This window comes from Nilaparvata lugens, chromosome 6 (genome assembly GCF_014356525.2).
Source record: "Nilaparvata lugens isolate BPH chromosome 6, ASM1435652v1, whole genome shotgun sequence".
NCBI lineage: Eukaryota > Metazoa > Arthropoda > Insecta > Hemiptera > Delphacidae > Nilaparvata > Nilaparvata lugens.
This window is the reverse complement of record NC_052509.1, coordinates 25,919,425-25,933,828: the sequence shown is the minus strand read 5'-3', so window position 1 is coordinate 25,933,828 and position 14,404 is coordinate 25,919,425. Positions and strand designations below refer to the sequence as shown.

Below are 14,404 nucleotides of genomic sequence, written 5' to 3'. Positions count from 1 at the left end.
CTACTAAATTCGAAAATTCCTAAGGAATCCTGTCCATAATGAATTGTTCTTTCACGTGATGTGTGGTTTTTTATCTACACTAGAAAAATATCCATGTTGTATAGGGTAGAAGTGGTAGGTTTGCATGATTTCCAAAACCCCTTAAAAATACCCCTTTTTTGAAAATTCGTAGCTCCGGAACCAAAAATGGTAGAATCCTGCGCGACCACTCAATTTATTGGAAATCTTATACTCTTCAATTTTGTCGTGAATGATTTTTCTTGAGAAACTCAAGGTTCTCGAGATAAAATGGGAAAATTGAAAAAAATCCAAAATTTTGGGGATTTTGGGGATGAAGCCGCCCTCTGGCGTGTCAGCAAATTTTAGATTCGAATTCAGTGCCCCAAAATACTTATTGAACCGTCGAGAAAAATTCTTACGGGGCTGTTTCCTGAAAAACGACCATTTGACTGGACTAAAAGGAAATAATTGGTTTATACACGGAATGACGCATCATCACGTCTGAACTAGTGACCTGATCAACTTGAAATTTTGCATATAGATTCTTGATTTACCGAGTATTGTTATAGGTATATTTTAAATTATTGAAGATTTCAGTAGGTGAAGTTTTTAATTAGACCCTTGTTGATCACGGGTTACCTGCTAGTCCACAATGTAGGAACGTTTTTGTTCATCTTGGCAGTATGATTTGATGATGCATGCTCTGTATATTTTACCGGTTCAAGTTTGAAGATTCTAGTTTTTGTGAGTTGTAAACTATTGATGCATGGCATTGTATTATTTGTATGTGAATGATTGCTCGTTAACAAATGTAATGATGATTAATTAATTATTGATGCATGGCAGACATCGAAGCGGAACGCGGTGGAGACGACTGAGTTGACGCGGAGCTTCGGCTGGGAGACGAGTGACGTGTGGCAGCAGCATGACATCCAGGAGTTGTGTCGCGTCATGTTCGACGCCCTCGAACAAGTGCTCAAGAACACCGAGCATGCCGATCTCATCAATCGACTCTATCAAGGTAACATCTCATCAATGTACTTGTTTCATTAAATTCGATTTCTTCAATCATGTAAATAACTACATAATAAAAATGGAAGATTTTATTAGAAATTGCTGTTAACCAACTGCTGGAATATTATTACTGTATAATAATTATTTCAAAAAAATATTCAATGAAATCTATATAAAGAACTAAGGACTTGTGCTACTGCAAATATTGATAGATTTAAATAGCAGAAGGAAATTCGAAGAATGAAACTGTTCAAAAATTGTGCCCTGACCGGGAATCGAACTGGTGAATCTGAAATATGAACAGAAATAAGAACCGGTTCGATTCCCGGTCTGGGCAAAATTTTTGGACAGTTTCGTTCTTCAAATATCCTTCTTCTATTTAGTTCTTCGGTCAATATTTACAGTAGCAGAAGTCCTTAGTTCTATTTATTTAGATTTCATTGGATATTTGAAATAATTATTATATAGCAACAATATAGTACTCACTTTTCTTTTTAGGGCTACTGAAACACAATAAAAGTTATCAAGTGCCCTTTTATTTTATCACAACACAATTAGTTTTTTATTCATTTTATTTACACTTGAAAATGACTGCTGATGAGTTGTAACTAGTTGTGTTGTGATAGAATACAAGGGCACTTGATAACTTGTATTGTGTTTGAACAAAGATAATAATAATAATAAATCCAGCCCGGGAAATATATTTTTCTTGGGTCACTCCCGTGTTTCGGATGGACACGTTAAACGGTCGGTCCCGGCTGTCTTTAGGTCATATCAGAGGCTCTGAAATTGATCAGATGTGATCTGAAAACTCTGACACCAGACCTGAGCCAGCTTGGTTACTCAATATTATTATTACAATAGAAATAGTATAGTATTCAAAATATTACAGATATGGAGACATGTGATCTTGGTTGAACATTCATAAATGAGAACAGAAAACACTTTTGCTCTGTATAGGTCTGTAATAAATCTCCTCAATATAAAGGTAGAACAAACGATATTCAAGGAGTCTACAGGTTAACGAAAGAGTCAAATATAATGAATACTGAGAATGGTGAAATAATTAGGAATTGTGGAAGAATTAGGAATTGTGTGAAAAATGATATACCAATAATAAATGTATTGAGGTGTAGGATGTAAAGCCGTATTTGACTTACATGTGCCCACCTGTCAGTAGTCGGTAGAGCAAATGAGATTTGAATATGTTTTATATTCATGCGCCTGCTGAAATAAAAATACCATATGGTTCTTACCAGCTCTTCAAGGAGCTTATATAAAATTCTGCTATCAGTTGCTGCAAACTGCTGCCGCTTTATCAATCTGCAATCCTTACCGCTGCTCTGATTGACTCCACAATTTATTATAGATGCTGAAGATGTAGATAAATATAAGGGTTCTAAATATTGCACAAGACAATATGGTACCGACACCAATCCAACTCGCTACCATCTGACAAAGGGGTCAGCAGTGTGTAATACCGAGTGTGATCGAAGAAGGTTAGAATTCCTTATATCTTGTATGAGCTAGTTGAACTGCTTCGGCTTAATTCTATGACCCTGTGTTTCAGTCAATTCAACTTCAGTAATTATGTTGAACCATTTAAATAAATCTTGAGAATGTAATATTTCTGAAGATTCAACGATCAATGCTGTATATCTCTGATTTATCCAACACATTCAATGAAGAATATAGTTGGTTGATAATTTTATTAATTTGTCAATAATAATAAAAAATACTAGTACAAGATTGGTCATGCATGAAGACAGGGTTATAAAAAGATACACCATTCAACAAATAATATATTATATTATATAATTGTACACAAATTTATATCCAATGAGCAATAATAAAATATGAACCAATAAATATAAAAACAATGTGAGAAAGTACACAAGAAAAAATATCACAGATAGCTCACTAAAAATCTTACTATGCCTACTAGTATTGATTAATAATTCTCGTAATTTTCCTATCAGCATATATTATATATTTATATGGCTCAATCCATATAAATGCTTGTCAAATAAAAATTTATAATTCTGTATTCCAACAATATCAAAAAATTGAATATTAACTCTCAGGGTTTGAGTTCGGCCTTCAGTGGAATTTAGATAAAAATAAATTATCTTATGAACTTTGAGCTTCTGGTATTACTTTTAAATAATACTGATATTAAAAAATATTAAATGAGCATATGTAATAAATTAAATACTGATAGATACTAATTCTGTAGATACTTAAATACTTAATTCTCATCAATGTTCTTAATAGGACTTTCCCTTATTTATAATTACTTGCAAAAATAAGTTTAAATCAAGCTTGATTTTTAAATGTAACCTTCGACAAGCTAGCTTTATTAAATTTCTATTAATTTGTAGCACTGAGGGCCCTCTAAAATATTTTATAACTCACATGCGCCGATTTTTCACAAATTCAATATGTGGCATGGATTCGCCTCGTGTGTCCTGTGCCTTATTTCTGGTGGGCTGCTGTCGTCCTCTCCAGTAGGGAAATAAATTAATTTAATAACTATATATATATAGTAATAGATATATATATATATATATTGCTGTGCTACCAATTTTTCCTTAATCGGTTGGAATAGCATTTAACACCTATTAACCTAAGGATAGTTGTCGGCTCCAATGAAATAGATTCTTGATAAATTGTGAATGGATCTATCGCCTATGAATGAGAAATCCAGTTTTCAGAGCAAATGAACTTATAATCTTCAGATGAATTTATACAAATACACAAAGAACTATATCTTAAGCCTAATTATTTAGAGTTACTACGAACTAAAATACTTATCTAGTTTACAGTTGAAAAACAGTGGCTATTGGCTTGAATACACTAATAGCTATATATTAACAAAATAGAACACAAAAATTGTTTAAAACTCAATTTAAAACATTAATAAACGAAAATGATTCAGAGCAAAATTTTACAACAACACACGTAGCCAGCCATTTTTCTAGAGAGGAAGAACAGGAAAAACCTAAGTTACAAGTCACAGAGCCAACGCCTCCAACATTACAGACACGTCACCAAAAATTTATAAATTACAAGTTTAGAATTCACATTCTACATCTGTTCTCAATAAAACTTTATTTTGAAACTGTTATTTTAAACTTTCATATATATTTTCTATTTAAATAAACTATTTATTCTGTTTCTCAGCCCCGGTGACACCATGGAACAAAGCAACAATCATTTACGATAAAAAAATTCTCCGTCGAAAAGTTTGTCCGTCTATTTATGACTCTGATATTTACTATAAAGTTTCATAGATCTCGAATTGAAGATTCGATTCCAATGTGAGAAGAAAAATGTAATATTACAAATACCCCCCTCTTGACATAAAAAATTTTACTGTTTGAAAAATTGTTGAAATTTAAATTTGAGAACAGTAACAATTTTTTCTAGAAAAACATTACATGTCATCCTATAATATTGAAAATTATTATAAAAATTCATCAATAGCGTGTGTTATATGTTTCCAAACAATATTTCAAAATATAGAATATCAAAATTACTTTTGATTTAGCTTTATAATTTAAAGGAAAATATCTCAACAGAAAGTTTAATATGTAAAGAATAGTTTTTTGAAATTGCACATAAATTTAATAGATAGAAAAATTCAATTTTTATTGCAAAAAAAAATTAGTATGTTGAATGAAAAAAAAATTATTATTATTATTTATATATATATATTTTTTTAAATGAATTGATGAATTGTTACATTTAATTTTCACATAAAATTTCAATAAATCAAAAAATGTTCATTTCTTTCACTATTGACGTGGTTGATTTTATTGATGCACATTTTGGAAAACAGTCCGTTAAGGCACTCAGTATGATTTTCAGTTAAGTGTGACTCCAATGTGATGACGTTAGTGTTGAGCTTATCTGGATGCACGTAGTGTTGGGCTGATACTTGTAGTCGACTGATGCATATCAAACTCGATACAGGTGACATCTCAGTTAGCATTGCCTCATGCTTGTAGTAGACGGCTGCATACCAAACTCGATACAGGTGACATCTCAGTTAGCTTTGCTTCATGTTTGTAGTAGACGGCTGCATTCCAAATTCAATACAGAGTCACATAAATTTTGTATCATATTTGTAATTATACAATGTACATTTCAGGCTTGAAATGACAATGTAATTCGTTTTTTGGAAAAGAGATAGACGCTGCATACAGGATTAATTTAGGTGAGGATTAATTTAGGTAAGGTTTGGTTTTTTGATACTTTCAGTGTTCAAGGTTTAGAGTTCTGCATACAGGAATAATTTAGGAGAGGATTTTTGAATCAATTCTTTCATGATACTGTGACTGTTATTCTGAATTCAAAGTTGCGAATGTGAACATGGATGACAATTACCTCCAGGTAATGTAGTAGTGTTGAAGTTTGAGATACAAAGTCAGCAATAAGCGTTGGCATTGCCATTGGCGTATGCTTTGGTGTCGGCATTGGCATCGGCGTTGATATTGGCATTGGCATTGGCGCAGGCATCGGCGTAGATATTGGCGGTGGCATCAGCATTGGCGCAGGCATTGGCGTAGCTATTGGCATTGGCGCAGGCATCGGCGTTGATTTTGGCATTGGCATCAGCATTGGCGCAGACATTGGCATTGGCGCAGTTATTGGTGTAGATATTGGCTTAGTTATTGGTGTAGTTATTAGTGTAGTCATTGGTGTTGACATTGGCATAGTTATTGGCGTTGGCATCAGCATTGGCGCAGATTTTGGCATCAGCATTGGCGCAGGCATTGGCATCGGCGCAGGCATCGGCGTAGTTATTGGCGTTGGCATCAGCACAGGCATCGGCGTAGATTTTGGCGTAGTTAGTGGTGTTGATATTGGTGTTGACATTGGCGTAGTTATTGGTGTAGGCCGCAGCGTAGATGAGTCACACTAGTTCGAAAATCACCCAAATGTTCTTAACACTCTTCATGGCGTTCACTTGTTGCTGATTTCGAGATTCACATGATAACTATTTCAATGTTAATGTCTGTGCTGTACCTGTTATCTTAAAATGCTTATAAACTAAGAAGAAAAATCTTGATTAGGCTATCAATACAATCTAATACACATGAAAATTATTTTTAAATATATATGAAATTGAAATTTGTTAACATCCTATTATACAGTCAGCAATACATAAATTGTGAAATATGGACATATCAATTACAAATTTTCACTATAAAAAAAATTTCATTTCCATCTATTCACTGTTCAAATATCAAAATTTAATCCATTCTTCAAAATAGAAATAGAAATTCATAACACTCTGTATCATTATCAAAATTGTAAAAAAAAACATCAGATCATCACAACAAAATTTATTTCAATATATATTTCAATAATTTCAGACAATTGATCTTCTATTCACAATCATTTCATAATATATCTGCATTTCATTATCATTTAATATAACATTTCATTTATAGCAAGTTCATTTCACATTTATGATTTATCATTCAGGGTTTCAAAATTATTTAGTTTTAATTTTGTTCAAAAATTGTATAAAAAGCAAATTATTTAATATTGTTAATCATTGTTTGCTGGATACTATAGTTTATTTCGACTTTTCAATGTTCTAAACACAAACTACATTTCATGACAAAACTTTACTATCAATCATTAAACAAGAAATCATTCAAAACATCAATAATATTTTGCTTCAAAGGCAAACAATATTCATAAGTAATCTGCATCTATGGCAATCAACATTATTAATCATTATTTTGCATCTATGGCAATCAACATAAGTAATCAACACAAAAAATATTATCTCATTACTGCCTCGCTAAGTCATAACCTCTGTTATTCCTTCTTTAGGCAATAATGGGTTTCCATCTCAAAAAACAATCACATACCAGCAAAATTCTAATCAACAAACCCCACTAAAAATTCTACATACACTCCAGCATCCATTTCAAACGATAATCAATCATATCAAAATTTATAGAACAAACAAATTTAAAAATTTTGAAAAAGATATCAATCACAAAAACTTATTTCAATTAATAATATAACAAAACGTTTTAAATTGAACCATTTATTTTTTAAAATAATTTAAAATTTAAAGACTGTATAATAAGTACAAACATTTCAAGATTATAATACAAAGATGATCAAGATGAATAATGGGTAAATAAGTTCCCTAAAAAATACAAAAAAGAGAAAAAGAAAACTGGGTAAATAAATTCCCTAAAACAACACACATTTCAAAATAAGTGATACATGATGAAAAAATATGCCACAAGCAAACAATTCTTTACACTACAATGGATAGATTTTAGAAAAGTTAAGTTTTATCAACAATTTAAAGATTAGGAAAATAAGCTAATATTTCAACTTCTAATATTATTTCAGAAAAAATACAAATTTAAATGACTATGGACAAGATTGGTTAAGATATGCATCATAGAAGAAATTTACTGAACATTACACAAAGACAGGAAAGAATTGAAATTTGAAAAGATTAAGGGCCAAGAAAATAGACTACAGGAAAGAAAAAAGATACAATTATGGACTCTCACCATACGTAGTATTTACGGTCATTGCTATTCTGAATCCCGGCATGACACAGGATTCCTAATCATTGTGTGTTGGGGAATACCCTTTCATCATGTGATTCACAGTCATCATCTTGTAAATAAGCAACTTGAAACAACCTTTGAATACTAACACATCAATGGAGACTTTGCGTTTTGTTTTCTTCAAGAACATGATTTTATTCATGGGTTCATTTGTTTCAACAAAGCCGTTTTGCCTACAAAAGTTAGTCATGTTCACTTGAGAATGCATAGCATACACTTTTTCAATTCTCAGTTGAAAGTTGAACTCATCAACTTGACTCAAAGCAACATTCATTTTGTTTACATTGTTCCTAACCTCCACAGAAACCTGTCTCATGTAATCATTCACTTTGTTTGTAGTTTTCCTAACCTTCAATGTAGCAATATTACTTTCATGATAGTTGACTTTCAGTGAAGACAACTCCCTACCTACTTCTTTACTCAATTCTACTATCTCATTAGGGTTGACTTTTTCAACAACAGTAACTAGGCCTACATTGTCAGAAACTTGAATGAGTTGATCCTGTATCTTAACACTACTATTATCCTGCTTCAATTTCTTTTCATCTTCATGATTATCACTCAATGTTTCATGTGCATTTTTCAATAGAAGGTTTATACTAACCTGCTCTAGTCTAATGCTAGTACATTCTTGCTTCATATCATCAAACCTAGCATTTTGATTTTTAAACATTTGGTCTAACTTAGCATTTTGCTTATCAAATTTAGCATTTAACTCATCAAACCTAGCATTTTGCTCATCAAACTTTTGTGTTAAGAATGCTATAAGATTCAGATCATTTTTAATGTTTGCCATTTTGTAATATGCACTGATTCATTAAAACTTGATCTCTCTTGAACCGACTTCCCACTCAGCAACAAACCATTCATAACCTATCAAGATATCTATCCACTAATAATTTCTATAACCAGGGATTTCATGGTGTACCATTTGGGACATATTTATTTTGTAATTCTGTCCCACCACAGGGGTAACATTTGCCGTGCTACCAATTTTTCCTTAATCGGTTGGAATAGCATTTAACACCTATTAACCTAAGGATAGTTGTCGGCTCCAATGAAATAGATTCTTGATAAATTGTGAATGGATCTATCGCCTATGAATGAGAAATCCAGTTTTCAGAGCAAATGAACTTATAATCTTCAGATGAATTTATACAAATACACAAAGAACTATATCTTAAGCCTAATTATTTAGAGTTACTACGAACTAAAATACTTATCTAGTTTACAGTTGAAAAACAGTGGCTATTGGCTTGAATACACTAATAGCTATATATTAACAAAATAGAACACAAAAATTGTTTAAAACTCAATTTAAAACATTAATAAACGAAAATGATTCAGAGCAAAATTTTACAACAACACACGTAGCCAGCCATTTTTCTAGAGAGGAAGAACAGGAAAAACCTAAGTTACAAGTCACAGAGCCAACGCCTCCAACATTACAGACACGTCACCAAAAATTTATAAATTACAAGTTTAGAATTCACATTCTACATCTGTTCTCAATAAAACTTTATTTTGAAACTGTTATTTTAAACTTTCATATATATTTTCTATTTAAATAAACTATTTATTCTGTTTCTCAGCCCCGGTGACACCATGGAACAAAGCAACAATCATTTACGATAAAAAAATTCTCCGTCGAAAAGTTTGTCCATCTATTTATGACTCTGATATTTACTATAAAGTTTCATAGATCTCGAATTGAAGATTCGATTCCAATGTGAGAAGAAAAATGTAATATTACAATATAAAAATAAATAACTAAACTAGCCTAGTATAGACAAAAACGTTTCGTCAAAAATCAATGTTAAACTCTTCAAAAGAATACAGCGACAATTTAAACAGATATTTCCTTGGATTCTTTGTAAACATTCTTGGATCTTCTAATATTTGGAGACTGCTTGGTAACCTCACAAAACACTTCTTACCTCTGTATATGGTTTTTTCGTAAAAAGATCTACCCTGTGCTGCCTCTCTATTATACGACCAAACCTTGTATTATAACCGTGAGTGTTAATTCTCAAGTTTGTGTCACCAAATTTTTGAAAAAGACTAACATCATAATGTATTGTCCATATATTGTGAAAATTCCTAGGTCTGAGAAAGCTAATTTTACAGAATCAGTTCTATTGAGGTTCAGCATAATTCTTATTGCTCGTTTTTGCTGTTTTAGAATTTTATCAAGGTTACTTTTACTTGTACTACCATATACTACCCTATGCAGAGACCATGATAGATGTGCATGTACTACTGAGTGGTATATTGATTTTAATATTTATATACTACATAAACTGGACATTCTATGCGATGCATGTAGACCTGGGGATATTTTTTTCACAACATTGGCAACATGATTATACCACGAAAGGTTGCTATCTATTAACAGACCAAGAAATTTAGTATGATCTTTACAATCTAAAAGGGTGTTATTCATAGCTACGCTTGGACACAATTCACTCCTGTTCTGCCTTGTTGAAAAGGGGACTATAATAGACTTACTTGAATTCAGCAAGAGATTTCGGCTATTCAGATATTCATTAATAGAGGACAGGCCTAAAGCAGATGAGAGTTCTACATCCTCAATCGATTTTCCTGAAAATATTATGTTAGCGTCATCTGCATAGAGACACCCAGAGGCATGTGCTTGAACCACATCAGGCAGATCCTTGATGTAACATAGGAATAGTAAGGGACCCAAAATGGACCCTTGAGGGACACCATACTTTAAACTTCTTAGGTTACAGCGATAACTGTATTTGTAAATATGATTATTTTTCTCCTCTATTTTAACAAATTGCTGTCTGCCAATCAAAGATAAGATGATTGTTTCTTGGACTGGACTCTACCAAAATATTATTTGAAAACTAGTCATCTTAAGGAGATGGCTATCCGGTACTAGCAGCTCTAGGTTCATACAATAATTTATTTTCAACAACAAAATTGGATTTGCTCGAAAAAACTAATTTTTCATTTAGTGTCTCAACAAATTTGATGAATAGACTATAAAGGTAGATAAAACTCCTTAACAGAAGATAGGATTACTTTAAATTCGATGGGATCTCTTTGTTAATAGTAGTAGATATTTGACCTTGGGTATTATACCTTACATTTGATATTATACTGTAATAACATGAATATGGCTAGCTATTGCTGGTCGGCTGTTACAGAAAACTGTTCGCCTGTCAGTCGAAAATGCCTGCGCAAACATTAAGCTAGTGGCTGTCCCAACATTCATTCATTTATTGGAGCAGAAAACACCTAGGAATAATTCTATTGAAATTGATCATTCCCATGACAGAAAAGAAACAATGTAAAAAATGCAACAAGAATTACTTGAAAAAAATGCTTTTAGAATACCTGTAGTATAATCAGAAAAGATTTACATATTGGAAAGATATTGAAGACTCGTTTTAAATAAACGGCCACTTGCATAAAACTGATTGAATTCTAATCTTTGAATAATGAAATTACATGGGATCAAACCTTGGAAGAAAAGTACGGTAGCCTACATATTTTTAGGAATAATAAAGTACATATAATATTATGTGCTTCAATGACATATTCAGAATATTCGAATTTAAGCAAAGTAGCTTCTATTCACCAGTACACTAGTTTTTTTGATAAATGAAACACCAATTATTTAAATTTTATATTTGCAGGTAAAATGATAGACTACGTCAAGTGCCTGGAGTGTGGAAGAGAGAAAACTAGAGACGATACATTTCTTGATATTCCTCTGCCATTGAGACCGTTCGGAAGTACAGTCGCGTATGGAAGTGTGGTAAGTTCTATTACTTCATGAGTCAAATATCAATAGAATATTTGTATAAACTAGTATTTCAATTAATAATAATCAATTTATCTCACTTACAAAAAAACTGATCATAAATAATGATTTTTTGAATTTGGTTTCTAATAGAAAATTGCTTGTAATTTTTTGTAACATCACCTAATAATATGAAAGTACAGTGTGATGATAAGTGGCCCATAGTGATAAATGGTAGGTGTATTATCGATTGTTGGGTCTACTATGTAGGCTCAATCTACTATCCACTACCATCTATAATTTAATATCCATAATTATTCATTAACGTCAGTAGATCATTCATTATTGGGTCACAATGACATGATGTGCGAATCTATTCTTCAATGTGCATAAAGCTGTACATGAACAATATCCAGTTCAGCTGCTTTTAGAACCGGCCTTGAGCTCGGGATCTACAAGCTCTGGACCTACAGAGTCCAGGACTAAAATAAGCGCTTGGGTCTTAATCGACTTTCTGAGTCACGTGTTTATCTTCTAAACTACGGTGTCTATGTTCTCGACTTATTTGAGTCCAGGACTTTAACGCAGTAAACATGAGGGAAATTCACAATATTTTATTTTTGTTATTTTGGCAGAGACAGCTAAGGAAGACCTTTGAATAAAAATTTGTTGCATCGTAATGCGCAAGCACAGAAGCTTTTTGTTTTGGTTATCTGTGTTATATATTATAGAAATTTAACGAAAAGTTTGTAATAATAATACCATCATATTGATATTTCTATTTCAAAGCAAAATCTATCCTTTTGGAACATGAATAGACATTTCATTTTACGTTATGCTTTTATTGATCATTATTTCGCATAAATACAAGTTAAGATTGCGATTAATCAAATAGTCTTTTTTAAAAATAAATTTATTTGTTAACCACCTATTACAATAATTTTATATCTCGCGATAGAGCTCCGTCCGCTATGTCCGCTAGCTTGGAACTGACTACTAAATACAATGTTACCTTCCTCTACAACTATGCTACATCAACAATAATGGAATGAGGAGTACTGACTATATAAATAATTAGCTATATAACTCCTCCATCCCTAAAAAGAACTTCGGGGGTAGGGTTGTTAACAATGTTTACATTGGGTGAAACTTTTCTACTTAGATAACGATACAATAGAACAATTGACATTAGAATAAAAATTACATACAAAATAATTGTCCAAAAACTTATGTTTGTAGTGAAAATACTTTCTTCCCTTATGGGGGTGTACTTGTTAACAGCAATCGGATTAAAATTAAGATGTTCTAAATTAATTGTGAATTCTGGTTCTTCGTCTTCATTCATACTATTGATAACGTTGTCTAGGTTCAATAACTTGGGTCGATATTTTGATTCAGACAAATGATTGAGTATTTTACCATTATAATAATATGAATTGTTGTTGCTATTGATTAAATAAACTCCTTTTACAGATTTTGTTATCGTTTCTGCTTGCTTGTCAATTTTTATGTTTTCTTCATTTGGAAAGATACACAAATAGCTATTCAATTCTGGAATCCATTTTACAATACTATTACCTATTTTCATCTTACTATATTTACAGTTTGATGTAGTTCCTGATTCAATAATTTCTTTTTCACATTTCAATTTGTCATTACATAAACTATCTACAGAACAAATAAAATTTGAACTTGTTTTTCTAGTGCATTCACTAGTTAGACCTTCAATTGATATTTCTCTCTTATTATAATTATCGTTTGACTTGAGTAAGTATCTGACCTTAGGAATAATAGTTACATATCCATTTTGAAACATACTGGGTACAGAAAACAACTTGTATAAGTTATAATTTGATTCATCTACGATTGGTAAGTTCAAAAAGTAAATGATTTCTTTAGACGTTAGTTTACAGTTTACATTTATCAAATTTTCGAATTCTCACATATTTTTCAATTCAGGTTTCAATGGTAATTTATTGTGATAGTAACCAGCAATCTTGGTTATCTGATAAAACAATTCTTTAGTTGAAATAATGCTAGGATGTAAAACTTTCAATTTGCAAAATCTTAAAGAGTTTTCAATGTCTTGGATCAAACTTAATACAATGTTATATAAAATATTCAACTGGTTCAGCAAATCTCTAAATTTCTCTAGTTCTACATAGTCGCTAAGTTTATCATTTACAAATTTAAATTTATTCTCCAGCTCATTAAAATTATAATTAACAATTTTCAACGTCTGATTAAATTGAGCAATAAGTTCTGAACTCAATGAATATTGGGCTGATATTTGATCAATCAAACTGTTTTGATTAGTTTTCAAATGTTCAAGTAAATAATCGTATCTTTCCCCATCATACGAGTCCAAATTTCCAGTAATAAATTTTATTGCGGCTCCTATGCCATTCAATAGTCCTCTTTTAGATCTCTTATCATTAGTCACACTTATGATATCTAACTTATATTCTATTACATTCCTAGTATGATTAATAAATTTCAAATAGTTTACTATATCTCTTGCTTTACTACCATTATCAGTTATATATTCTACATTTTCCATTATTGGAATCTTATTTCTAATATTTTCAGATACCTTTCAAATATAGATTTCAGATACATATTCAAATTATCAACATGATCAAAAATACTTTCTAGTTCATAATAGTGGATGAAAGTGTGTTTTGAAATCTCTAACTTTGTAGAGCCTAAATCTGCTGCAATTATTCCTAGATTACTATTTATATTCCTGAATTCTTCAGCTTTAGAAGAATGATTCGTCATACTCATTAGGCAGAGGAGGAACCTGGAAGAACAGGATTTGAATTAGGATCGGTTGTTACTTGTTCAGTTCTCTCATTAGTATGATCTTTGTTCAGTTTCTTAAACTTTCTAGGTCTTTTTATCTTGGATAAATGAATTTTCTCTCTAGTGTTATGATGTCGGGGACTTATTTTGGCAGTTTTAAGTTCTCGATTCACTGATAGGAGAGTTTCTTTGTTGA

The 14,404-nt window shown here is 31.5% G+C and overlaps 2 protein-coding genes across 11 annotated transcripts in view; one reads left to right on the top strand and one right to left on the bottom strand.

Annotated features, from left to right (window-relative positions):
- Positions 1-14,404, bottom strand: part of LOC111056210 (cytoskeleton-associated protein 2-like) — a 479,893-nt gene that overhangs the window by 91,142 nt on the left and 374,347 nt on the right. The gene's annotated exons all lie outside the window — the stretch shown is intronic.
- Positions 1-14,404, top strand: part of LOC111057870 (ubiquitin carboxyl-terminal hydrolase 47) — a 210,377-nt gene that overhangs the window by 31,498 nt on the left and 164,475 nt on the right. For all 10 annotated transcript variants that reach the window (XM_039430517.1, XM_039430513.1, XM_039430515.1 and 7 more), the window contains 2 exons: positions 847-1,021; positions 11,297-11,418. In XM_039430517.1, the coding sequence (XP_039286451.1) occupies positions 847-1,021; positions 11,297-11,418 (297 nt within the window). The remainder of the gene's footprint in view (positions 1-846; positions 1,022-11,296; positions 11,419-14,404) is intronic.